This window comes from Pezoporus wallicus, unplaced genomic scaffold (genome assembly GCF_028554395.1).
Source record: "Pezoporus wallicus isolate ANWC-B61680 ecotype Strahan unplaced genomic scaffold, APGP_CSIRO_Pwel_v1 contig_4492, whole genome shotgun sequence".
NCBI lineage: Eukaryota > Metazoa > Chordata > Aves > Psittaciformes > Psittacidae > Pezoporus > Pezoporus wallicus.
In genome coordinates this window covers 12,655-39,841 of record NW_026636196.1, presented here as the reverse complement: position 1 = coordinate 39,841, position 27,187 = coordinate 12,655, and the positions used below count along the sequence as shown (strand labels likewise).

General features: G+C 43.0%; 1 protein-coding gene across 8 annotated transcripts in view; it reads right to left on the bottom strand.

Annotated features, from left to right (window-relative positions):
• LOC130593773 (chromodomain-helicase-DNA-binding protein 1-like) overlaps window positions 1-20,736 on the bottom strand; it is a 72,278-nt gene extending 51,542 nt beyond the window's left edge. For 5 of the 8 annotated variants that reach the window (XR_008970870.1, XM_057399142.1, XM_057399148.1 and 2 more), the window contains exons 1-2: window positions 20,282-20,736; window positions 18,539-18,739 (exon numbers count right to left, since the gene is read on the bottom strand). Coding sequence is in view for 7 of the 8 variants with exons in the window: in XM_057399142.1 (XP_057255125.1) it covers window positions 18,539-18,594 (56 nt within the window). In the remaining variant the exon portion in view is untranslated. Of the gene's footprint in view, window positions 1-18,538; window positions 18,740-19,860; window positions 20,261-20,281 lie in introns of those variants that run through there. The other 3 variants (XM_057399144.1, XM_057399143.1, XM_057399147.1) reach the window with 3 other exon arrangements.
• Window positions 20,737-27,187: the final 6,451 nt, after the last annotated feature.

Here is a 27,187-nt window from a genome sequence, read left to right as displayed (position 1 = left end):
TATATACCTCCCAAAGTACTGAGGTGTTGACCACACTGGGAATGCAAAACAGATCAGTTTCATGATTAATGAGTCTATTGCATTACAAGTCATTACCATAAAGTACAGTGAAACAAGAACCTTAGCCCAAGCCCTCCAGCTGATAAACACTAAAACAGCAAATACCGGCTGTAAGTAAAGTACGACATGCTGCAACTTCGAGATCAAGAGCAACAACTTTGAGAGCAAATATATCAGCGTTGTGATGAGTGATTGTTATTCCAAAACAATAAATTCCTATCAGAAATATGATTAGACAAACTCCAGTCAGATCTGTTGTTATCTCAACCCTTGGGCGCCACAAAGAACTGCGTGATTTAAACCCAGCTGGCAACTCAGAACCACGCAGTCGCTCACACGCTCCCAGAGGGATGGGAGGAGAATTGAAAGAATGTAACTCCCACGGGTTGAGATAAGAACAGCTCAGTAACTAAGGCATAACACAAAACCACTACAGCTGCCACCAATAATAATAATAATGATAAGGGTAAAAAGAAGGGAAGAGAATACAATCGATCACCACACACCAACCAATACCCAGCCCGACCTGAGAAGTGACCTAGCCCTTCTGGGAAACTGCCCCCAGTTTCTATACTGGGCATGACATGCCGTGGTATGGAATACCTCCTTGGCTAGTTTGGGTCAGGTGTCCTGACTCTGCTTCCTCAGTGCTTACCCTCCTCCCTGGCAGAAAATGAGACTGACAAAGTCCTTGGTCAGAGTAAACATTACTGAGCAACAACTAAAAACATCGGTGTTATCAGCATTGTTCCCAGGCTGAGAGTCAAAAACACAGCACTGCACCAGTTATTAAGAAGGAGAAAAATGACTACTACTGCTGAAGCCAGGACAGGAGTGGAACCCATTTATACTTCTGGACTGACAGGAGGATCCCAAGAGTTGACTCTACTGGAGGCTGAAATCAGCCTGACTGGAAGGGAATGGCAAAAGCACCCCATTGTTACTGGTCCAGAGGCTCCATGCAACCTTGGCGTAGACTACCTCAAGAGAGGGTACTTCAAAGACCCAAAAGGGTACCGATGGTCTTTTGGTATTGCTGCTTTGGACACAGAGGAAATTAAGCAGCTGTCCACCTTGCCTGGTCTCTCAGAGGAACCTTCTGGTGTAGGGTCAAAGAAAATGTACCAATCACAAACACAACAGTGCACCAGTGGCAATATCGCACCAACAGAGACTCCCTGATTCCCATCCATAAGCTGATCCATAGACTGGAGAGCCAAGGAGTGATCAGCAGGACTCGCTCACCCTTTAATAGCCCCATAGGGCCAGTAAAAAAGTCTAATTGAGAGTGGAGACTAACAGTAGACTATTGTTGTCTGAATGAAGTTATGCTTATGTAGCAGCATTAGGTAGCAGGTAATTATGACAGCATTCTGAGTCTTTGGTTGAAGAAATATTTGAGCTTTAATGTTCCTTGCATCCTAACACTAGAGATACAATACCAGAATCTCAGTAATTAGTAGTGCCAGTTCAAGTGATTAATCTTGTATAGGTCAGTGGTACCATTTTTTGTTAAAAGGCATTGCTCATTGTGAGAAAAGTTAGACAAATTATGAACTCTAGCTGGACAGCATCAGATAATATTTAGTGCTCTTTCTCTAGAGGAGGAATTGCTTGGATAATACAACACAGATAATGCAGGGAAAATCAAAGATGCCCATAGGCAAAGAAGGAAAAGAAAACATGACTGTCTCACAGATATGTCAATGAATTTACATTTTATATGCTTTTATTATAGAACTTAGGTTCTGCTGCTTTTAATCAAAGAATGAAAACAGTCTTAGTGTCATGAAAATGTGTTGTATTTTGGGGTGCATGTGTTTTTTCTTTTTCCCCTAATAGAACAACTATTTTAAAAGTCAGATTTTGGTGTAGTCTGAAATGCTCTCACTTCTAGTTTTGTTATCAGTGATAGCTTGCAATGATTATTTCTAGAAAATGTACATGTTGTCTTAAACTGTATCTCCTTTCCTTTTCAACTTCAAGAAAGGTTAAACCACTTCTGGCATGCTTCCAATAGAAGTTTTTGGGGTGAGAGATTGCTTGTCTTTCAGTTTCTCAAAAGAATATGAACTTTTCTCAAGCTGATTATGATTGGTTTTGCCCTATAATAGCTGTTACAGTATTCATTTTAGCAGATCAGAAAAATGTCAGCTGAGCTGCTAGAAATGTGTATAAGACTTATGTATCTTGTATGACTTTTCCTACAATCTTCAAAAACTAAATTAGCTTTTTAAAACTATGACAAACAAGTTCTCTGAACTTAAAGTGCTGCTGGTAGATGTTGCAGTGTAATGAGTTCTGCAGTGATGTCTTATGTGGGGTTGGGGGGGGTTGGGGTTTTATTTATCTCAATAATTCTTGAAGAAAGGGTAAAAGGTATTAAACTACATAGCATTTTAAACACTTGGAAAAGCAACTGCAGTCTGTCATGTAATGTGGAATATGTGTGCGTGTACTAAAATTGAAAGCAACCACCAAAAAAACTTTTTAATTTGAAATTTAGTTAGTTTTCCTAAATTCTGTATTGTTTTGCGCCGTTTTATACTTTGGTTTCAGGACAGCAGTTTGAAGAAATATCATTCAGTTCAATTGTGCTTGCATGTTACACTGCTTTGTTGGGTCTGTAAGTTGGTAGGATGTTTTTCAAAAGCTGAATCTGTTCCTTGTACAGACTGCACAGACACCACTAAGGGGGTGCTGTGTTGGGGGAAGTTTGGAAAGAGCATTAATAGTAACGTCAAAATAAGTTATTCTTGTGGAGCATCACTCACCAGCAGGCAAATATACTGTTTGAAGACCAAGACTATTTTCAGGGTGCTTGGCTTCAGTTGTGATAGCTCATACTGCTGCTTTGTACCATTTTTCAAATCATGTGAAAATTGCTAAAATTCAGAGTAAATGTAGGAGCATTTAAAGTGAAATTTTGAAATTTTCTTCCATAGTTCCCCTTCTATTTGCAAGGAGATGATAGATGGAAGTTTTGTTTTAAACACATGCATGTGTATAACTGTGTACCTTAAATAATTCCACCCTTCTTCCTAGGGTTAGCATCTGAATTACTAGGGTTCAACCTGTATTACTGCTCATGTGCTAGAGGGTCACAGGTAATCCCATGACAGAGATTAGAGGTTAATATTCACTTTTAATAACTCAGGATTGCTTAATTTGTTTGTGTTAGGGAGAAGGAAGGCTGCTCTCTATTACTGGTCTTTACCCCTTAGCTTGCCAGTAGTTTTGTGTTTGCAGTAAAATGTGGGGGGGCTGGAGGAGGAGAGTTCTGTTACTGTTTGATGAATGCATTAGCTAAAGTACTGTAGCAAAAAAAGCTGGCTACAATTAAATCCTGAGGCAGGGTGTATCTGGGCCATGCTTAGGTAATAATGAGAAGTAATGACTGTTAAATTTTGACTAGGACAGCACTAGACAAGTGAAGCAAAAATAAAAAGCCAAGTACATATATATTCCAGTGAAGTTACATCTGCAAAAGCAAATTGCAAGGAAGGGACGCTTTTTTGGTTGTAAATTGATTTGGTGCAGCAAACTGCTAGTAGCTGTGTTGAAAAGAAGTTGAAAAGGAAAACTATTACTAAGGTAGCTTGCTATAGTAGTTTTCCAGAAAGCCATAATGTCATGGTTTAAGCCCAGGTGGTAATTTGGAACCACACAGATGCTTGCTTACTCCCCCGAGTTCTCCCCCCACTTTCGGAGGGGATGGGGAGGAGAATCAAAAGAAAGTAACTCCCAAGGGTTGAGATAAGAACAGTCCAGTAACTAAGGTATAACACAAATCACTACTGCTGCCACCAATAATAATAATGACAAGGGAAATAACAAGGGAAGAGAATATGAAACTAAAAGGGGAGAAGGAAAAGAAAACAATAAACACAAGTGATGCACAATACAACTGATTACCACCTGCCAACCGATGCCCAGCCCAGCCCAAGCAGTAAACTGTCTGGGCCTTCCAGGTAATTCCCCCCAGTTTATATACTGGGCATGACGTGCTGTGGCATGGAATACCCCTTTGGCTAGTTTGGGTCACGTGTCCTGTCTCTGCTTCCTCCCAGCTTCCCGTGCACCTCAGTGGCAGAGCTTGAGACTGAAAAGTCCTTGACTGGAGTAAGCATTACTTAGCAACAACTAAAACACTGATGTGCTATCAGCACTGTTCTCAGACTAAAGTCAGAACCACAGCACTGCACTAGCTACGAAGGAGAAAAATAACTTACAGCTGAACCCAGGACACATAATTTTCAAAATACTTAATTTTCAATACCCTAATTTTTATTGTGGGCACTGCTCAAGAGATGTGGCTAGAATGCTGCAGACAGTTTGGTGTGATGAAAAAAGTAGGTTTTTAGTTTCCTCTTTATATAATACTTCTTTCTTTTGGACACTTCCTTGTAATGTTTTTTAGAAAGTTCAATAGGTCTGTTGTCTTCGTTGTTGCTGCTGTTTTACAAGTATTACTTCAAAAGCAAGTCAAGCATTGCTTTATCTCGGAAGTAGATCATGCAAGTTGTTAGGCTGCCTGACGCTGACCTGTTTCTTATTCTACCTTGACTTCAGCAAAGCATTTGACACAGTCTCCCACAGCATCCTCACGGCTAAATTGAGGAAGTGTGGACTGGATGATCAGGTAGTGAGGTGGACTGCGAACTGGCTGAAGGAGAGAAGCCAGAGAGTTGTAGTCTATGGGGCTGAGTCTTGTTGGAGGCCTGTAACTAGTGGAGTGCCTCAAGGGTCAGTACTGGGACCGGTATTATTTAATATATTCATCAACGATTTAGATGAGGGAATTGAGTGTACTCTCAGCAAGTTTGCTGATGTCACTAAGCTGGGAGGAGTGGCTGACATGCCAGAAGGCTGTGCTGCCATCCAGTGAGACCTGGAGAGTTGGGCAGGGAGTAACTTGATGAAATATAACAAGGGAAAGTGTAGAGTCCTGCATCTGGGCAGGAACAACCCCAGCTTGCAGTATAGGTTGGGAAACGACCTGTTAGAGAGCAGTGTAGGGGAGAGGGACCTGGGGGTCCTAGTGGACGACAGGATGACCATGAGCCAACACTGTGCCCTTGTGGCTAAGAAGGCCAATGGCATCCTGGGGTGTATTAGAAGGGGGTGGTTAGTAGGTCGAGAGAGGTCCTCCTTCCCCTCTACTCTGCCCTGGTGAGACTGCATCTGGAATATTGTGTCCAGTTCTGGGCCCCTCAGTTCAAGAAGGACAGGGAGCTGCTGGAGAGAGTCCAGTGCAGGGCAACTAAGATGATTAAGGGAGTGGAGCATCTCCCTTATGAGGAAAGACTGAGGGAGTTGGGTCTCTATAGTTTGGAGAAGAGGAGACTGAGGGGTGACCTTATTAGTGTCTATAAATATATAAAGGGGGAGTGTCACGAGGATGGAGCCAGGCTCTACTCAGTGGCAAACAATGATAGGACAAGGGGTAATGGGTACAAAGTGGAACACAAGAGGTTCCACTTAAACTTGAGAAGAAACTTCTTCTCAGTGAGGGTGACAGAACACTGGAACAGGCTGCCCAGGGAGGTTGTGGAGTCTCCTTCCCTGGAGACATTCAAAACCCGCCTGGACACATTCCTGTGTAACATTATCTAGGTGTTCCTGCTCCGGCAGGGGGATTGGACTAGATGATCTTTCGAGGTCCCTTCCAATCTCTAGCATACTGTGATACTGTGATACATATTAGAATTTTAAACGTAATTGAGAAATAATTCTTAGGCTGAAAGTTTCCATTCAACTTCTTTTTGAATAGGTAGGTAGTCCTGTTAGGCAAGAGATTTTTTTGTGGTATTGACACAAAGATGTTTGCTTTGAACTGCTGCAGTCTTCAAATAGCTTGGTTCATAGGATACCAGGTTGGAAGGCATCTCAAAGATCATTTAGTCCAACCTTTCTTGCTAAAGCATGACCTAGACTAGATGCTCCTGCACCCTGTTCAGCCCAATCTTAAGTGTGTCCAGTGTTGACGAGTCTACCACATCCCTGGGGAGATTATTCCAATGTATGATTGTTCTCTTTGTGAAAAATTTTCCACTCATGTCAAACTGGAATCTCCCTGGGAGTAACTTGCACCTATTACCCCTCCTCTGTTCCATGTGACTCCTTGTAAAAAGGGAGTAAGTGAGTCTCTGTTTTCTTTGTAGCTACCCTTTAAATATTGGAACATGTTGATAAAGTCTCCCCTGAGCTTTCTTTTCTCTAGGCTGAAGAAACCCAGATCTCTCAGTCTTTCCTCAAAAGGCAGGCTTCCCAGTCCTTTGATAATCCTTGCGGTCCTTCTCTGGACCCTCTCCAGCCTGTTCGCATCTTTTTTGTGTAGTGGGGACTGAACATGGTATTCTAGGTGTGGCCTGACAGGCACCAAGTAGAGTGGGATAATGCTATCTTTCTCTCTGGCTGGTGATGCCCTTGTTGATGTAACCCAGCATCCTCTTGGCTTTCTTTGCTGCAGTGGCACACTGTTCACTCATATTGAGCTGCTTGTCTACCAGGACCCCCAATTCCCTTTTCCACAGAGCTGCTCCCCAGCCAAGCAGATCCCAGCCTTTGCTGCACTCTTAGATTGTATTTACCAACAGTCTTGGATTGTGCAACCCCTATTTTTGACAGGTTGCCAATTTGAAAAGGAACTATTCACCACCACTTGGCAAGACCATAACACGATGGTTTATACAGGAAGAGGCTGTAGGAAACCATATCGAAAGCCTTGGAGAAATCCAGGTACACAATGTCTACCACTCACCCCACACCAACTGAGCAGGTTACTTTGTCTTAGAAGGCAGTCAGGTTTGTCAAGCATAATTTGACCTTGGTGAATCCGTGCTGGCTTTTCCCAATCATGTGCTTCACTTGACTTGTGATAGCCCCCAGGAGGGTTTGCTCCTTAAGTTTCCTGGTGACTGAAGTAATACTGATGGACCTATAATTTCCAGGATCCTCCTTTAAGCCCTTCTTGTAGCTAGGGGTGATGTTTGCCTTCTTCCAGTCTTCTGGGATGTCCCCTGATCTCCATAGCTTCTCAAAGATTGTGGAGAGTGGCTGTCAGGGTCCAACTGGAGAAAAACCCAGTGTTGGAAGTATTTTGTTTGTGATCCCCTGAGTGAAATTAAGATGCAAGCGAGGTCAAGTACTGCAATTGGTCAGTTTGTTTATTATAAAAAGCTGATTATTATAGAAAAGATAGCGATAGGACATGTCAGAAAAAAAGATAGAAATTAAGCAAGTGTTCGGAGCGCAGAGAGAGATAGTCGCCATCATGGATCCAGCGGCCTCCCAAGGGTTCATAGTCATTGTCTTCGATGGTGGGAGCCCTCCAGGGTATGTAGTTGTCATCACAGGTGGGTGGCCACCACAGCAATTACCTTTTTCCCCTTTTATTATGTGTTGGGGGGAGCACCTCTGTTCTTAATGTCATGTACTGCACATTCCAGGTGGAGCATGTGCATCCAGTTTCACTGGTCTTGCAGCCAGCTCTTCAACTGCACATGTCTGCCAGCAATCCTCGAGATAATGGACTGTGGAGTCTAATCTCTGCTCCTCCCACCCATCTCTCAGACAATGGAAGGTGGTGTCTTAAGTCTACTCCTCCCACCCATCTCTCAGACAGTGGGCAGTGGAGTCCCATCTCAGCTCCTCATACCCATCTTGGAGATACGGGACCTCAGCTTCTCATACCAATCTTTGAGACAATGGATGGTGGAGTCTGATTTCAGTTCAGTCTCTCACAGCCTCCTTGCAAGGATGTCAGCCAGCTCTCTTAACACTCTCAGGTGGATATTGTCAGGCCCCATCAATTTATAGAGGTCAAGCTCCTGTAGTTCATGTAGCAACTTTTCCTTCACTGACAGTGGATCTGTGTCTGTGTCAACCTGGATTTTGGAACTGAGGACTTGGGGCCCAACAGTCCTGGTAAAGACGAAGGTGAAGAAAGTGTTGAGAACCCCTGCCTTTTCAGCGTTGTTGGTGACTAATTCCTGCCTCCTGTTTAACAGCAGGTTGATATTTTCCTTTTGTTTCTGCTTGTTGTTTATGCACCTGAAGAACCCTTTATTGCAGGTTTTGACATCACTGGCCAGTTTCAATTGGAGCTGAGCTTGTGCTTTTCTAACTGCATCTCTGCACACCCTGGCAATTCCCTTGTAGTTCTCAATAGGAATTTGTCCACTTTTCCATCTCTGGTATGCTTCTCTTTTAGTTTTGAACAGAATCAGAAGCTCGTAGTTAAGCCAAGGGGGTTGGTAGGGCTTCCACAATCACAGAAGTTGACTTATATACATTCCAGGTTCTCCTTAACATAGACTGTGATGACTCCTCCTCTTCTTACCTGCCTGTCTTTAGGGAAAAGCCTATAGCCATCCATCACGATCCTCCAGTCATGTGACATGTCCCACCATGTTTCAGTTATTCCTATGATACTATAGCTTTCTGACTGGGCATGGCGCTCCAGTTCCTCCTGTTTGTTTACCAGACTTTGTGCATTGGTATACATAGACTTCAGTTGGTGTTGTGGCTTTGTTGTGGTTTAAGCCCAGCTGGCAACTCAGACCCACGCAGCCGCTCGCACACTCCCCCCACCACCTTCTTCTTCCCCGTTCTCCCAGAGGGAGGGGGAGGAGAATCAAAAGAATGTAACTCCCTCGGGTTGAGATAAGAACAGTCCAGTAACTAAGGTATAACACAAATCACTACTGCTGCCACCAATAATAATAATGACAAGGGAAATAACAAGGGAAGAGAATACAACAGCTCACCACACGCCGACTGATACCCAGCCCGACACAAGCAGCAATCTAGCCCTTCCGGGTAACTGCCCCCAATTTATATACTGGTCATGGCGTGCTGTAGTATGGAATACCTCTTTGGCTAGTTTGGGTCAGGTGTCCTGTCTCTGCTTCCTCCCAGCTACTAAGGAGACAAATGAATGCTACTGCTGAACCCAGGACAGTATCCACCCCTTATTCCATACCGTTCATATCATGCTCACATCTCACATTTTTCAACATACCATCACTCTTGTCTCATATATATATATACACACACACATCCACACAAAAAGAGAGAGATCATTCCTTAGTGCATGGACCAATCCCTATAAAGCTGCTGAGTTCATCCGGTCCATGAACCTAAGTTCTATAATAAAAGCATATAAAATGTAAATTCATTGACATATCTGTGAGACAGTCATGTTTTCTTTTCCTTCTTTGCCTATGGGCATCTTTGATTTTCCCTGCATTATCTGTGTTGTATTATCCAAGCAATTCCTCCTCTAGATAAAGAGCACTAAATATTATCTGATGCTGTCCAGCTAGAGTTCATAATTTGTCTAACTTTTCTCACAATGAGCAATGCCTTTTAACAAAAAATGGTACCACTGACCTATACAAGATTAATCACTTGAACTGGCACTACTAATTACTGAGATTCTGGTATTGTATCTCTAGTGTTAGGATGCAAGGAACATTAAAGCTCAAATATTTCTTCAACCAAAGACTCAGAATGCTGTCATAATTACCTGCTACCTAATGCTGCTACATAAGCATCATCTCAGGAGCAGCAATTTTGATCCTCTCCTCTTACATAAGAGGGCAGGCAAAGCACTTGCTTTATTGCCCCTTTCTCTTCCTGTACAGTCCAGTGTCAGTACCTTTTCTTTAAATGCTTTTATTTGTACAGTTCAGCAAAAGGTGAAAAGAAGACAACATACTCATCTTGTTGTGGACACCTGAAGTAGCCTAAAAAAGAGGGTTTGGGTACAACACAACCAGCCTTTTTTCACCTCTTTCAAAAAAGCCTGCTTGAAACCAAAAGGCAGGAGGAAATCTTCAGACACCTAAGTCTAAATTATAACCTTTCTGTCTTTCCCTCATCCTTTCTGAATATACTCAAGACTGGTAGAAAACCAATACATACTGTACATATAATGAAACAGACACTGTACAAAACTTACTTTTCAGTGAACTATTCACCTGCATTTGTCCATTTACCCTATCCCACCTTGTCACATTATGTCCTCCTTTTACTCTACTCTTGCATTGCTGTCTTCAACCAAACAACTCTATCCTGTGGTGTAATTTCCTCCAAACATCAAAAGAAATTATAAACACTATCAAGATTAGAATTGGAAGAACTCTAGATCTAAAACAACAGACCAAAACAAATCAAGCTACAGAATAAAGATGCTGTTATTATGATGTATACAGAAAGGGAATATTCAGTATTTGCTGTTGAAATACATTTGTCCTCTTTTAGATACTTAATTCTGTTATCCAAAACAGAATTCCTACTTTTATAAATCCTTCTTTCAAAATGTGCCATATAAGCCTTACTCCCCCTGCTTCAAGTATTTTTATATTGTTTATATATTATGCATATAAAAACAGTAAAATGAAAACAGCATTATTTGATAAAAGGTATTCTTGATTAAGAAACTATACATTACATAAACTGTCATTTTTCAATTGGAAAAAACACCCCAACCAAAACAACCACCAAAACCAACAACACTAAACAAAGACAGGAATGCATGAGACTGCACAAAAGTTACAAGAGCATCACAGAACTATGGAAGAAAAGAAGCTAAAGTGATGGACAAAGCAATAACGATGACCTTTTCAGTCCTTTTGAAGCAAAACTACTTCTCTACCATGCAAAAAAAAAAAAAAAGAAAAATCACTGGAGTGATGATAAAATAAAATGAACTGACAATGCTAACCTGCAATAGTAGCCATGCAGTAATATATACTAAGAATGAATACCATGCTCTCAGGATGGGATTTCTATATGAAAAAACACTTTCATGTATCTTGGCAAACCAATGTAAAGTCTACAGAGAATATCTTCCGGGACATGTAGTAAAGACGCTTCTCACACCCCCAGCCCTTGAGTCACATAGCTACATTTATACAGCAGCATATGCTAAATCTGATTTGGTATGAAAGTATGACACAACTAAGAAGTTAGCCTGTATTATATTTTATAGACACCGACTCTGGATATTCTCAATATATTCAAGAGGATATTTAAGAAAAATCCACAAAAGCAATATTTATTTTCAAACTATTTTGCAAGAAAAGCAAGATAGCTTACAGAGAGACAAATGCTGCATGCTTGCACCTGTTAATTTTTCAAACCCCAACAAATAACTGTTGACTAAAACCAGAGTATGATTTGGGGAGATGACAGAAGACAGACTTAAAGAATAACATCACTGACAAGCATTAAAAGCAAGTGTTCTATCAGAATCAATAATTCTTTTCAGTAGTCTTAGGTTTAGCTACACAGAATATCAATTTGAGCAAAACAAAAGTTTAACCCATTAAAACTAAAAACTATTAATTTCTGCAATGTCTTTGAAAAGCATCTGAAATGACAGTTCACCGTTATTTTAATAAACCAGAAGTCCAAGGAAGGTCATGAATTTGAAGAGCCGCTTCCAGAAAGAACGGAAGTAACAGACACTAAATGCCAAACTCCTAAAAGTAAAAGTTCATAGGTAAAATTATTTAAGCAAATACAATGCAAGTAGGCTTTTTTTTTTTATTAAAGAAAACTGAACTACTCAATCTGATTGAGACGTGTAAAAAACATTCATCTTATTCATCACCACTAATATAAAGCAAAGGGAACAAAGAGTATTAAACTCTCCCAAGGGCTGCAGTTCCCGACAGAAAATCTAGTCCTACGTGGGCTCCTCTCTAACGGCCAGAAGCCTGCTCCAGTGTGTGCTCTCTACAGTCTAAAGCTTCATTCAGGACAAATCCACCTGCTCTGGTGTCCTGGGTTCAACTGTAACAGTTATTTTTCACCTTCCTAGTAGCTGGTGCTACTGAGTTACTGGCTGGGCATGAACCATGACATCTGGCATGGGGCTTTCCATGGGCTGGAGGACAGATATCTGCTCCAGGGTGGTCTTCTCCACAGGCTGCAGGGGATTCTCCATTCTGGCACCTGGAACACCTCCTCCCCTTCCTTCTTCACTGACCTTGGTGTCTGCAGAGCCATTTCACCCCTTCTTAAATGTTATCACAGAGGTGTCATCAGCTTTACTGATTGATTCATGTTTGGCCAGCAGTAGGTCCATTTTGGAGCCAGCTGGAACTGGCTTTGCCCAGCACAGGGGCAGCCCATGGTCTCTTCTGATAGAGGCCACCCCTGCAGTCTCCTCATTACCAAAACCTTGCCACATAAACCCAATACAACTCTCTTCATACATAGATGGGAATACTTCTGTAATTATGCTTGGGGAAACTTTGTTTTAACTCACTCTTAGGTTTCTTGAAAGCAGGAACTTCGAATAGTGGCTTTCAATTTATCTTTTTAATCTTCCGTGGAAGGTATGAGTTTATACAGCAAATTCAAGCCTGATGACAAAGAGGTGGCTTTACTTACCTATCTTTTGTGGTCCAGAGACTATTAAATCAAGACAATTAAATCCACAGAAATTACAGTCTTGTATTAACATCAGCTTTCAAGAACATAATCAATGATAAGGGACCCTGGCACAAGAAGCCACTTTCTGCTTACTGGAAAAACGAAGTACAGTGCACCCCAGCCACTTTACAGATAAGCTCTACTGAGCACACACTTTTTTACCAACAGGTAAGGCCTACTCAAGTGCTCCGTGTCTTTCTCTACAGGAAACATAGGAAGAGCAAAGAAATGAGAAAACAGATTGCTATTCAACTGACACCAACGTTTCACTTCTGCATTCCCTGTTCTACCTGAAGCTTGTGCTGCAGTTGAGCTGTAACTACCCTTCCTTGCTTATTAAGCTTTCTTAATGCTAGCTAACAACTATGTACTTTCTCCTATTGAAGTTTGCAACAGTGCTTTCAAGAACACTACAAAAAATGCTTTTCTTAAAGTCAGTTTCTCAGAGCATTGCTATAAAGTTTTTATGCTTATATTTACTTGCTATCTAGATAAACATTATCTGTGATATTTCACCTAGAACTACTGGAAACATTAAAGAACAGTGATTTCAAGTAAATAAACTGCAGAGTAGACTCCACTGCAATTACCACACAGAAATTCTAACATCAAGCAGCAAGATAATAGTGTTTATGTCAGCCTACAATTTTCACCATGCCTGGCAATAGCACAGATTTATAGCTTCAGAGGTTGCTAACATAGCCAAGGAAAGTCCAAACGGTGCAATAAGAAGTTCTTAAACTGCGAAAATACAAGAGATTCACTTCTACTTGTGGCCAAACAGAACTTCAGGCTCGGCACCTGCAGCAATGGAAAGATTTCCGGACATCTACCAGCCAGATGAAGAGACTCACAGGTGAAAAGGAACACAGGAGCATGGCAAATTGGCTATTTCTTTCCCACATGCTTCAGAAATACTTTTTCACAGCTAGTCACAGGGAACAGAAGACAGCTACAATTCCTTACCACAGTGCTAGTCAGTGTATACAATCTAAGGTTTAGTTAGCCCCTTCTCTTAGTCCTCCTATTGCTGAGAATACAAGTTTTTCAAAACTTCTGCAATTCATGGTAAGAGTTCCTTTAAAACAATATAAAGCAAAATACATGAGGCTGTGTATTTCTATAAAGCCAGCCCTGATCCACTACTTCACTTTACTTTTCAAAGTAGTGATAGTGGCTACCATATACCCAGCTATAATTAATTGGGATCAGAACTGTCACCCTGGAGCAACAACTATGGAAGCTTACACAGACATCAAAGAGGGGAAAATGGCCTTACTAGATTTGTAAACAGTCATATTATTTAAATAACATCCAAAGATTCATTGTTACCTACTCTATCACCAATGCTGCTGCCTAGATTTGTCACTGTATCTGCCTACATCACTCCTTTTCTACCTACTTTTGAAAGTCTGACCTTCTCTGTGGTTTCTTCCCAGCAGCAATTCTAAATTACTTTAACTTGTTTTGTTTCTCTTAGAATCATAGAATAGTTAGGGTTGGAAAGGACCTTAAGATCATCAAGTTCCAACCCCACTGCCATGGGCAGGGACACCTCACACTAAACCATGTCACCCAAGGCTTCGTCCAACCTGGCCATGAACAACACCAGGGATGAAGCATTCACAACTTCCTTGGGCAAACCATTCCAGTGCCCCACCAACCTCACAGTAAAGAGCTTCTTCCTTATATCTAACCAAAACTTCCCCTGTTTAAGTTTGAACCCGTTACCCCTTGTCCTATCACTACAGTCCCTAATGAAGAGTCCCTCCCCAGCATCCTCATAGGCACCCTTCAGATACTGGAAGGCTGCTATGAGGTATCCACACAGCCTTCTCTTCTCCAGGCTGAACAGCCCCAACTTTCTCAGCCTGTCCTCATACGGGAGGTGCTCCAGTCCCCTGATCATCCTCATGGCCTCCTCTGAAATTGTTCCAACAGTTCCATGTCCTTTTTATGTTGAGGACACCAGAACTGCACACAATACTCCAAGTGAGGTCTCACGAGAGCAGAGTAGAGGGGCAGGATCACCTCCTTCGACCTGCTGGTCACGCTCCTTTTGATGCGGCCCAGTATACGGCTGGCTTTCTAGGCTGCGAGTGCATGCTACCGGCTCATGTTAAGTTTCTCATAGACCAACCCCCCCAAAGTCCTTCTCCACAGGGCTGCTCTGAATCTCTTCTCTGCCCAACCTGTAGCTGGGCCTAGGATTGCTCCAACCCAGGTGTACAACCTTGCACCTGGCATTGTTAAACTTCATAAGGCTGGCATTGGCCCACCTCACAAGCGTGTCAGGTTCCCTCTGGATGGCATTCCTTCCCTCCAGGGTATCAACCAAACCACATGATGGTGTCATCAGCAAACTTGCTGAGGGCACGCTCAATCACACTGTCCTTGTAGCCAACAAAGACGTTGAACAAGTCCGGTCCAACACTCATCCCTGAAGGACACCACTCGTTACTGGTCTCCAGCTGGATGTCGAGCTATTGACCAAAACTCTTTGTGTGCGGCCATCCAGCCAGTTCTTTATCCACCAAGCGGTCCATCTGTCAAATTGATGTCTCTCCAATTTAGAGACAAGGTTGTCATGTGGGAAAGTGTCAAATGCTTTGCACAAGTCCAGGTAGGTGACATCAACTGCTTTGCCCTTGTCCATCAGTTCTGTAGCCCCATCACAGGAGGCCTCCCAGTCAGTCAGGATTTCCCCTTAGTGAAACCATACTGGCTGTCACCAAGCACCTTGTTGTTTTTCATGTGCCTTGGCATGCCTTCCAGGAGAATCTGCTCCAAGATTTTGCCAGGCACAGAGGTGAGACTAACAGGTCTGTAATTCCCAGGGTCATCCATTTTCCCCTTCTTGAAAATGGGGGTTATATTTCCCTTTTTCCAGTCGTCAGGACCTTCGCCTGACTGCCATGATTTTTCAAATATGATTGACAGTGGTTTAGCAACTTTGTTCGCCAGCTCCTTCAGGACCTGCAGATGGATTTCATCAGGTCCCATGGACTTGTGCATATTCAGGTTCTTAAGACAGTCTTGAACCAGATCCTCTCCTACAGTGGGCCTAAGTTCTTCATTCTCACAGTCCCTGCGTCTGCCTTCCAAGACTTGGGTGGGGTGGTCAGAGCCTTCGCCAGTGAAGACTGAGGCAAAGAAGTCATTAGGAACCTCAACCTTCTCCAAATCCATTGTAGCCAGTTCTCCTGATAGCTTCTGGAGAGGGCCCATGTTGTTCCTAGTATGTGTTTTATTCACTACGTACCTATAGAATCCCTTCCTGTTATCTTTCACATCCCTAGCCAAGTTTAATTCTAACTGGACCTTAGGTTTCCTAACCTGGTCCCTGGCTTCCCAGACAACATCCCTGTATTCTTCCCAGGCAGCCTGTCCTTGCTTCCACCTTTATAAGCCTCTTTTTTTCCCCTCAAATTTTCCTCAGCCGCTCCTTATCCATCCAAGGAGGTCTCCTGGCCCTCCTGCTGCACTTCTAGTCAGAACACAACACTCCTGAGCTTGTAGCAGGTGATCCTGGAGTATCAACCAAGAGTCTTGGCCCCCCCTTGCCCTCTAGGGCAGTATCCCATGGAACCTTACTAAGCAGGTTCCTGAAGAGACCAAAGTCTGCTCTCTTGAAATCCAGGGCAGTGAGCTTGCTGCACTCTCTTTTCTTATTCCTGAAGATGTCTAACTCTTCCTGAATGGAATAGGTTTACTAAAAGCTTAGTAATGATAATTTCCCATCAATACTAGCTATTTTGTTACTGATTTTCCCTGGTTATAGTTTTAGAGATCTGTCTGCAGTCACAGCTAGCTTAAAGAATTCTCCTCCTAGTGAAAATCATTTAGAGTTCTGGAAAACTTGAAGAAGGGTGTGTGGAGAACACAACACACAACACCAACAAACAAAAACCACAACAACAGAGGCAACTCATAATAAGGTACCCCATAACTATCAAACATCTTTCACAAAAGTTATTTTAATAATGAAAATAGACTGGACAGAAAACAGGCTAAATTCTTTAATAATGGGAACCTTCATCCTTCATTTACAAAAATAGTGTTTCCTGATAGCAAGTGACAAGCATACAAATAGGTTTTCTGAGATCTGTCTGTGATTAGGCTACTGGATTAATGACTGATACAAGCCTAGGGGAAAAAAAAAAAAAAATCCTTTTAAAACTTTATTAATGCGTTAAAATGTGCTAAGCAGCACATTTAGGATTAAACAAAAAAAAACACACACAAAAAAAAAAACAACCAAAAAAAAACCAGAAAAAAAAAACTACCACACACACAAAAAAAAACCAAACTCACTTCACAGGCAACTATAACGTTTTAAGTAATTTGCATCTTCCTGATATTTACTTATAATAAAGTTGTCTGGATGGTTTGTTTTTTTTTTTTGTATAGTTTGATAAGCAGTATTATTCCTACATTATCTTTAGCTAGGTGGCTCATTTCAAGTAGTAAAAAAACTTCCTAAATACAAAGTCATCAGAGTTGGCCCCAACACGTTAATGTTTATTGGTGGTCTTACTTATAACTCTCTAAAAGTTCAGAAGACTAGCTTTGTTCACACTGTTTTATTTTGTTCATGTTCCTGTACTCAACTGGCAAGGCTTGCTATGGATTTGGTTCATTTGGGGTTTTGTTGTTGTTATTTGGGTTTGAGTTTTGGGTTTGTTTTGTTTTTTTTTAATATAAATAATCAGGAATATTTTGCTACTTACTAGAAGAAGCCCAAAATTTGTTTGCTAACTAGACAAGCACCATCTTTACTGGAAGCAGAAATCTAACAACAAAAAACCCCTTACAAATTATTAACAAGATTAAAAGTTTACTGACTGTCTAGATATAATAGGGAAGCTTAACATTTAAAAAAAAAAAAAATCCACAGAAGTTGTTAAAGTTTCTTTAGTTTTACTGCTCATAGGTTTCCTAGAGATTTGCACCTAATATCACCTAAACACTTCCTCTTCCCACCCCATTACTCACTATGCTACATGCAAGCTTAATGGCCAGCACATGCTGAGTGACTGTCTGGCCACTACATTATTCTTGGATTTCCTCAGTTGGGGCAATTACTTAGATCTATCCCCTCTATCCAAGTGGCTGTTTTCATGAAGCCCACAGAACTCAGTTTTCTTTATGACCTCTGACTGATGGAATCAACTAACAGGTTCAAAAGACTGCGATCAGAAGGACGAGGAGACAGATGGGTAAACTGACAGCATGATCACAAACACTTCTATTTGTAAGTTTGCCCTGCCTTCTTAAATCTGTAGCATTCATCATATTCCCAGTTTTAGAAATATTAAGTTCAACAAATATCTGCTGCACTAGGAAGTTATCAGTATTCTAGAATCAGAATTTAATTTCACCCCAAGTTCACTGTTTTCCTCATCTCGTAGCAGGGAAGTTCTAACCAGGCTTTTCCAACCAAGTGAACCCTCTAAACATCCTAGAACACCAGCAATCAACATTAGAGGGGAGAATTTTTATTTTTAATTAAGACGACAGCTGGGAAAACTGTACTTTCACTTTGGAAAAAAGCAAACATGAAGTCAACACTTTCCATTATACTGCTTTGACAACTAAACATAAAAAGGAAGCCTCATTAGAATTAACAGTCCACTGTTCCAACTTTAGAGATAGCCTAGTTTGGGGTTTACATAGCATATATTATGCATGAATGCCCTGCACTTCATAGACACAAGTTTAATATTTCAATCTAATCTGTTTTACCTTTTGACATTTCAGACAAATTTTGAGGAAAAAGAGTAATAGATGCTGATAGAGCTTAAATAGTATTAAAACTGTATTATGTAAAGTATATACACATGACTGTTACAGCTATTAAATGAATCTAGCAAATTTTAAAAAGCAAATTAAGCATCTGTAAAAATGCATGGCCAGTCCTCTTAAATAATGGTCTACTTGCTTACCAGGGAAGCTTTGACATAAAGTTAAAACATAAACCTGTTCTGATAAAATACAGAATACATAGCCAAGGACTGAAAGTGCTTACCTTGACTCTCCACTACTGTTTCTTACAATGTCTTCATCACTGTGTCCATTCATCATAAATATTAAAAAGTTTAAAAGAGAAGTAGAAGTCCACTCAGGTTAGAAGGCAGATGTCAAGAATCCACTTCTTGGAACTCTGTTTTCCAGGTGACTTATTTACTCAACTGGTCTCTGCAGGTATTGAGGATTTTTCCCAAATTACCTAAAATAGTAAAGGAAAATGTTAACATAATTTGAAATATTTGCTGGTTGCAACTGAAAGATAATGAAAATAACCTGTCCTGTCACTACAACACTGAAAGGGAGTATCTATCATATTTGACATCTTCTTTTTCACTAAAAAAAAAAAAAATCACTACTGGTATGCCATAGTCCTGTCTTAACAGCTAGATCTAACTTTTAAAGGAAAACAGCCTCCCCAACTACATAAATATAAATTATAGATATTAATGCTCTGAGATCTGATTAGCAAAACTATTTCATGCACATTCACAAACATATCAGAAACATTTCCAAACACAGACATAATGTTAACATCCAGCTGGGGGTAGAGGCAGGAAAAGAAAAGACTCCCATTTTTAAAAACTGGCTCAGCTACATCAAGCTGACAAGATCCCACAGATGGAATTATCATTGTTTCATATACATGAACATCTTCAATCAGATATCTACTGTGTCAGATGCACCTAGAAAAAGTTTAGGCTTACAGTTTAGGCTTACTTTAAATGGAGTGCAAGTATAAACTCATTGATAATCAGCAGTACCTCTTATGGATTTAGTGGTGTGAAATCGATTAGGGGCTCGCCTGCAGGTTGCCTGCCTCAAGGTGCTCTCTAATACAGCCCGATCTACAGCTCATGATGGAGGCGGGGGCCGCCTCTCTCCGGGATGGAAAAAGCCCTGCGCTGAGGCACTATCTCAGACACCAAGGCCACTCCAACCAACAAACAAAGGCGATGACGACAGAAATGTGATCGGAAAGAGCCCTGTAACCTGAGGCCGCGAAGCGACGCTAAAGCCCCGCGGCGGCAAGCCGGGCAGCTAGGTGGTTCCTCGCGGATCGGCCGCTGCTGCCCAACGAGGCCAAGCTCCGCGCTGCCTGCCCTCCCGCGTCCAGGGTGCGAACACCCTGCCGCCTCCGGGACCGGCAATCCCCGAGCCCCAATAATCATCTTTAGCGGCCACGAAACTCCCTCCTTGTCACCCGCTCCCTGCTCCGCGACGATCCTCCCCGACCACCCGCACCACGCTCTCGCGGTCTCCCGCGACCAACCATTCCCAACGCGCTCCTGGAGAGACCGCAAGCTAGGGCTGCCTCCCTACCTCCCGCGGATTCACCTTCCGCCCCCAGAGACGGCCCTCTGGTGGTAGCGCGATCCACACAGGCGCCGCTCCTGGCCAAGGCTCTCTGGCAGTATTGCTAAGGCGGCCGCTGTCCACCGTGCTCGCTTCTCTCAGCGCCCCCACATGGCCAGAGAAGAGCGAAGGCGGCACTCCTGCTTCCCAACCTGCTCGTCACAACCTCCCCCCGTAGAAGCCAGCGAAAGAACCCGCCTCCAGCTCTCACAGCTAGCTAGCTCCCTCCCTCCCTGGAAAACAGCGAGCGGGCCCAGGAGCCCAGGCGCGCGCTGGGCATCCAACCCCTTCTTCTCAACGTCAGTTCGCCTCACCATCCATCTTTGAAAGCCACAGCCACCACATAACTCCGGACCAAGGAAAGGAGCCATGGTGGGCCTCTGCCTACCTGCGTGTGTGCGCCCGGCCCGGCCTCCCTAGGGCGCTACACCCCACGAAGATGTCTGTGCTGCAACCTAGGGTCGGAGGCTGCTCCTGCGGCTACCACAGGGCCTGGGCCGCCGGCTCCTTAAGGCCCCACACGGCGAACCCGCAGCCCCCACCAGCTTGAACAATAGGTCTGGGGAGCAGGTACTGGATTCCTCCTCCGCCGCCGTTTCCTAAGTCCTACCGACCACCGCCATCATGCTGCCACTCCGCTCAACCTCTTCCTCCTCCTACCTTAGTCGGATGGAAACTCTGGGTGTGATGTCAGTCCTGCGCCCTGGGACAGTGAGGGGAGGAGGAGCAACAACTGGGAGGAGGACAGCGCCGCCAGGCTTTGGCGGCAGGAAGGGCCGCTTAGTGGGGGTGGTGAAGCCAAAGCGACTTCCTTACCGTGCCGGATACAGCCGGGGCCAGAGATAGCAGGCTCTCGCTTCTCCACCCGCCGCCGCAGCCACAGCGAACGGGAGCTGGGGCCGGTGCTGTTCCTGGTGCCCGCTGCAGCTCATGGGGCAAGGGACAAGGGGCGACCCGGCCTGAGGGACGCCCATGACCCATGCAGCGTGGCAGGGAACCTGGCCCTAGGCCACAGGTTACTGTTTAGTGTGGTGTGTGGTTTTATTTGGTTTCAGGATTTTCCTGTCTAATATTAAAGCCCCCTACCACACACATATTTATTTCTCAGTTTTTCTATGCGATTAAAAGTTCCATTAGGGCGTATTTAGGAAAGCTTGACATGCAGCTGCACAGAGCATACCTGCTTCCATGTGGAAGACATCCCCCAGCTGTAGGCAGAGCACTCCTTTCTTTCTCCTGATATCTAACTCAAGTTGTTTCAAAGTGAATAATGAGAAAGCTGTTTGTTTAAGATGGTTAGTGTTCAGTAAAAAAAAACAAACAAAAAACCAAACATGTTAATCGTCCTACTGCTGTAGTCTACATGGTCTCAGGATGGCAAAAGAAAGTAGCGGCTCCTGAGTGAAAGACTGGGAACTGAGTGTTGTGGTTTAAGCCCAGCTGGCAGCTAAGTACCAGGCAGCTGCTTGCTCACTTCCCCCCCACTCCACAGTGGGATAGGCAGGAGAATTGGAAAACAATGTAAAAACCAATGGGTTGAGATAAGAACAGTTTAATAATTGAAATCAAAGTAAAATAGAATAATAATACAATATTATTGGGGGGGGGGGGAATGGAGGAAGGAATAAAACACCCCCCTCCACACAAAAAACAAGTGATGCATAACACAATTGTTCACCCAAAGACATACCGACCACAACCTGAACCGCAATTGGCCCATTCTGGCCAACTCCCCCCAGTTTCTATACCAAGCATGATGTTCTATGGCATAAAATATCCTTTTGGTTAGTCTGAGTCAGCTGTCCTGGCTATGATCCCTCCTGGCTTCTTGTGCCCCTCCTCACTAGCAGAGCATGAGAGGCTGAAAAGTCTGTGATCAGGGTAAACACTACTTAGTAAAAGCTAAAACATTGGCGTGTTAACAACATTATTCTCAGATTAAAGTCAAAACACAGCACTGTACCAGCTACAAGAAAGAAAATTAACTCTTGCAGTTGAAACCAGGACAGTATCCATCTCTTACTCCATATCATTGACATCATGCCAGAAAACCATCAATTTTCCTGCCTTTTGATAGAGACATATATAAACATACAGATATCATTCCCTTAGTCCATGGACTATCCCTAATAAAGTACGTTGAGCACATATAGTCCATGACCTGGGGCTCCATCTGTTATAACAGTCTTCCAGGGCAGGAAAGGTGGTGTGAGGTGCTGGATTGTTGCATGCTGAACCCAGTTCTGATTCCATTACCACTGTGCTTGTACAGTTTAATTAAAGTTCATTCTTTAATGTGGAGATCAAAAAGGAACCAAGTTCAGATCCTTAAATCCAGAGTAGCAAAAAAGGGCTTTGTGAGGGGCTGACTGTGGTGATGGACATAGAGCCCCAACGGACATATAGCCAAAGTGACAATATGTAGTAATACAAAGCAATTAACATCACATAGTTAAATTCAGTGGATATTTTCACCTAAATCAAATCCCAGTACACACTGGCCTTCCCCATCCTCCTGCATTACTCCTCAAGTAACACCCAGGTCCTTGAGCAAAAGCAGTCCCACCAATGGGTTTGCCTTTGCCTGAAGCAGAAATAACCCAAACTATTTTCCCTAGCACGTTCTTCACATGCACCACAGGAACTTTATCCCCCTCTACAATATGCAGTAGTTTTGATTGGGCTGGGCCAGCCCAGTTGGCAGATCCTCTAGTGTTGACTAACCAGGGGGATTTTGCTAAATGGATATTCATATATTCAAAGGTCCCGCAACCCATTGCTCTCTGTATAGGATTTTAACAGTCCATTGTATCATTTGATTTTCCCAGAGTCTGGTGCATGATAGGGGAAGTGATACACCCACAATACTGTGCTCTTTGGCGGTTATTCTGGAAATGAGTCCCACTGTCTGACTCAATTTTCTCAGGGGTGCTGTGTTGCCAGAAGAACTGTTTCTCAAGGCCAAGAACAGTGTTCCAGGCAGTGTTGTGGGGCACAGCCTATGTTTCCAGCCAACTGGTGGTTGCTTCCACCATAGTAAGCACATGGCGCTTGCCTTGGTGGGTTGGTGGGTATGTGATATAGTCAAGCTGCCAGGACTCCCTGTATTTGTACTTCAGCCATCATCTTCCATACCAGAGAGGCTTTAACTGCTTGGCTTGATTAATTGCAGCACATGCTTCACATTCGTGAATAACCTGGGCAATAGTGTCCATTCCTAAGTCCACCCCTCGATCACGGGCCCATCTATATATTGCATCTCTGCCCTGATGACCTGAAGTGTCATGGGCCCACTGGGCTAAAAATACTTCACCCTTATGTTGCCAATCTAAATCCGTCAGAGCCACTTCAGTCTTAAGAGCCTGATAAACCAGTTGGTTGATCTGATGTTCTCCAGCGTGCAGTCTCTTGGGTACATGAGCATCTACGTGGCATACATTCACAACCAGGTTTTCTACCTGGGCATTGTTATCTTAGAATCATAGAATAGTTAGGGTTGGAACGGACCTTAAGATCATCTAGTTCCACCCCCCCTGCCATGGGCAGGGACACCTCACACTAAACCATGTCACCCAAGGCTTTGTCCACCTCAGCCTTGAACACCACCAGGGACGGAGCATTCACAACTTCCCTGGGCAACACATTCCAGTCCCTCACAAACCTCACAGTAAAGAACTTCCTCCTTATATCCAATCTAAACTTCCCCTGTTTAAGTTTGAACCCTTAACCACTTGTCCTATTACTACAGTCCCTAATAAACAGTCCCTCCTCAGGATCCCTATAGGCCCCCTTCAGATGATGGAAGGCTGCTATGAGGTATCCACACAGCCTTCTCTTCTCCAGGCTGAACAGCCCCAACTTTCTCAGCCTATCTTCATACAGGAGGTGATCCAGCCCCCTGATCATCCTCGTGGCCCTCCTCTGGACTTGTTCCAACAGTTCCATGTACTTCTTATGTTGAGGACACGGGAACTGTACACAATACTCCAAGTGATGTCTCACAAGAGCAGAGCAGAGGGGTAGAATCACCTTGTTCAACCTTCTGGTCACGCTCCTTTTCATGCAGGCCAGGATACGACTGGCTTTCTGGGCTGCGAGCACACACTGCCGGCTCATATTACTGGTCTCCAGTTGGACATTGAGGCACTGACCACAGCTCTTTTGCATGCAGCCATCAAGCCAGTTCTTTATCCACCAAGTGGTCCATCTATCAAACTGATGTCTCTCAATTAAACAGTGTCAAACCCTTTACACAAGTCCAGGTAGATAACATCAACTGCTCTATCCCTGTCCATCAGTTCCGTAGCCCCATCGTAGAAGGCCACCAAATTGGTCAGACAGGATTTCCCCTTAATGAGGCCATGTAGGCTGTCACCAACCACCTTGTTGTTTTTCATGTGCATGCCTTCAAGGAGAATCTTGATTCAGAGAAAACTCCAGGAACAAACTTGACAACAAAGTTTTCAAGCTGACAAGCAGGTATTCTTTATTGCGGCGCCGGGAGACACGGCAGATAGCTCCTCCTAAGGTGTTTCTCTCAATTGCCACACAAGCCATCCTTTTATAGCCACTGGGCTATACATATTCATGAGGCTACGTACATGAGGCGGTCTCTGAGGGTCGTTTGCTTCTTCCAACAATCTTCATCACTTCTGGCAGCCTTTGAAGCATGCGCAGTAGATGCTTATACCAGTTTAATTGGTTCGTTAGAACCAGAGACATAATAATCCTCCTATCCACCTACTTATCAGTTAGGTTAACTGTAGCCCATCCTGGACACCTGCGGTTCCCAGATACTCCTTATCCCTGTGTCCTGTTCTTATCCTTGTGTCCTGTTCTTCTAGACTGTTTTTCTTAAACTATGTCACAACTCTAACGATTTATCTTGTGAGAATTCTCAGTATGTTCTCTAGCTGTACTCTGTTTTTTTTCTCTATGTATCGTGCACCTCAGTACTTTTCCATTGCTACTGTTACAAACCCATCAAACTTAACATTACTTAAAACTAATTCTAAAGGTTTCTATATTCCATTTTGTGATTTTGTGCCCCCTTGTCTCAAATTCCCCCCTTTTTCTGTCCTTTTGCAAATTCTTTTGCAACATTTTGTATATTACCATTACCATCAAAATTCTTTTTGAAATAATTTCCCATTTCTACTTGGTGCTTAATTTCATTCCATTTCCAATCATAGACCGTTTACAACACCAGAGGGAACATTGTATCATACCACAAGTAATCAATATTAACTTAATTAACATCAATATTCCTGCAAACAGTTGCCTCAACCAGGAGAGATTGGGTAACCAGGAAGTTAACTTTTCCCATATTTCTTCAAAACCCCAGGAGGTGTCATCCATGGCCATTTCGTGAAATACCTTAGTTTGTTTCCAAATTTCCTCCAGATCTGTTTCGATTCTGCCACTTTGGTCTCTATAGGAACAACAGCTTTCATTGATTATGGAACAACCCCCTCCTTGTGATGCCAAGAACATGTCTAGAGCCATTCGGTTTTGTAATACCACTTTAGAGAGGCTGGTTAAAATTGGGTATTACAGCACCTAAGGTGGATGCCCCCTAACAGCTGGGGGGTAGAGTCTTATAAGCATTTTCTCCACATAACCAATACCATCCTTTCCCTTTAGGAACGGGCCATCACTGAACTACGATACCATCTGTGTTAATAGTATGATTGCAATTTGAATGGTGACCTGCGTCTGTGGCATTTAAGCAAGATTTCCTACCCTGGTTCCTGGTGTAATACATCTTTGTGCACAGGTGTAATATTTATTACCTGGATTAGGATTAACTATTCCAAATTTTAACCTTTCCTTCGAATACAGATTGCTAGTGTTCACCCACAAATTTGTCCATGAGACAGTGTTAGGAATTGGAACTCCAATTAATGGGAGATCCAGGCTTTCTCCTGATTTAGGCAACTGTGCACACACCTAACAGTCACTACGATTAAAAATCTTAGTAACATTCTGCACTAATTTCAGGTATAAGTTCTGGTCCCAAGCTTGTGCACCAGTTATCATATGAGTCCAAATTATGACCGATGCAATTTCATACATAAGGGTCCTGAAGGTTCAATCCGCCATGTCTTCTCTGTCTCTAGTGCTTTCTCAGTTCTTGAATAATGTATCCAAGCAGGTTGTTCCTTTGTCTTCACTGCTGTAAAGGCGGTCAGTAATACCTGGTACGGTCCACTCCACTTCTCCTGTAGAGGATCTCCTGAAAAATTCTTAATATAAACCCAGTCTCCAGATCTGAAAGGGCGAATCGGATAATCCAAACCTCTTGCTCTTGTCCCTACTATTCTCTTATTTATCTCCTCCAATTGTTTTCCCAGATAGATCAGAAACTGTTGGAGATAGCCTTCTCCCACTTCCTGAAGACTTTCTTCTTTAAACTGGGACTGATATGGTCTTCCATACAAAATCTCAAATGGACTGACTTCTTCTTTCGACCGAGGTTTAGTTTGAATTCTTAACAGAGCCAGTGGTAACGCCTGGTGCCACTAGAAATTCGTTTCCTGACATATTTTATTAATCTGTTGTTTAATCAGATGGTTCATCTTTCGTACTTGCCCACTGGCCTGAGGCCTATATGGAACATGTAGTTGCCAATCAATTTCTAATTTTTTGCTAATTTCTTGTGACAATTTTGCACTAAAGTGTGAACACTGGTTGGAAGAAATTGCCGCTGGTACTCCAAAATGAGGTATTATTTCATTTAATAATGTTTTAATCACCTGTCTTGCATTATTTATCCTACAAGGGAATGCTTCTGGCCAGCCTGAAAAAGTATCCGTTAACACCAACAAATATGGATAACCCCCTTTTCTTGGTAATTCAGAAAAGTCTGTTTGCCACTGCTGTCCCGGATAACTTCCTCTCCCATTTGTCCCAATTTGATGTCTAATTGATTAGACAAACTCCAGTCAGATCTGTTGTTATCTCAACCTTCACACTAAACCATGTCACCCAAGACTCTGTCCAACCTGGCCTTGAGCACATCCAGGGATGGAGCATTCACAACTTCCCTGGGCAAACCATTCCAGTGCCCCACCAACCTCACAGTAAAGAACTTCTTCCTTATGTCTAACCAAAACATCCCCTGTTTAAGTTTGAACCCATTGCCCCTTGTCCTATCACTACAGTCCCTAATGAAGAGTCCCTCCCCAGCATCACTATAGGCCCCCTTCAGATACTGGAAGGCTGCTATGAGGTTTCCACGCATCCTTCTCTTCTCCAGGCTGAACAGCCCCAACTTTCTCAGCCTGTCCTCATA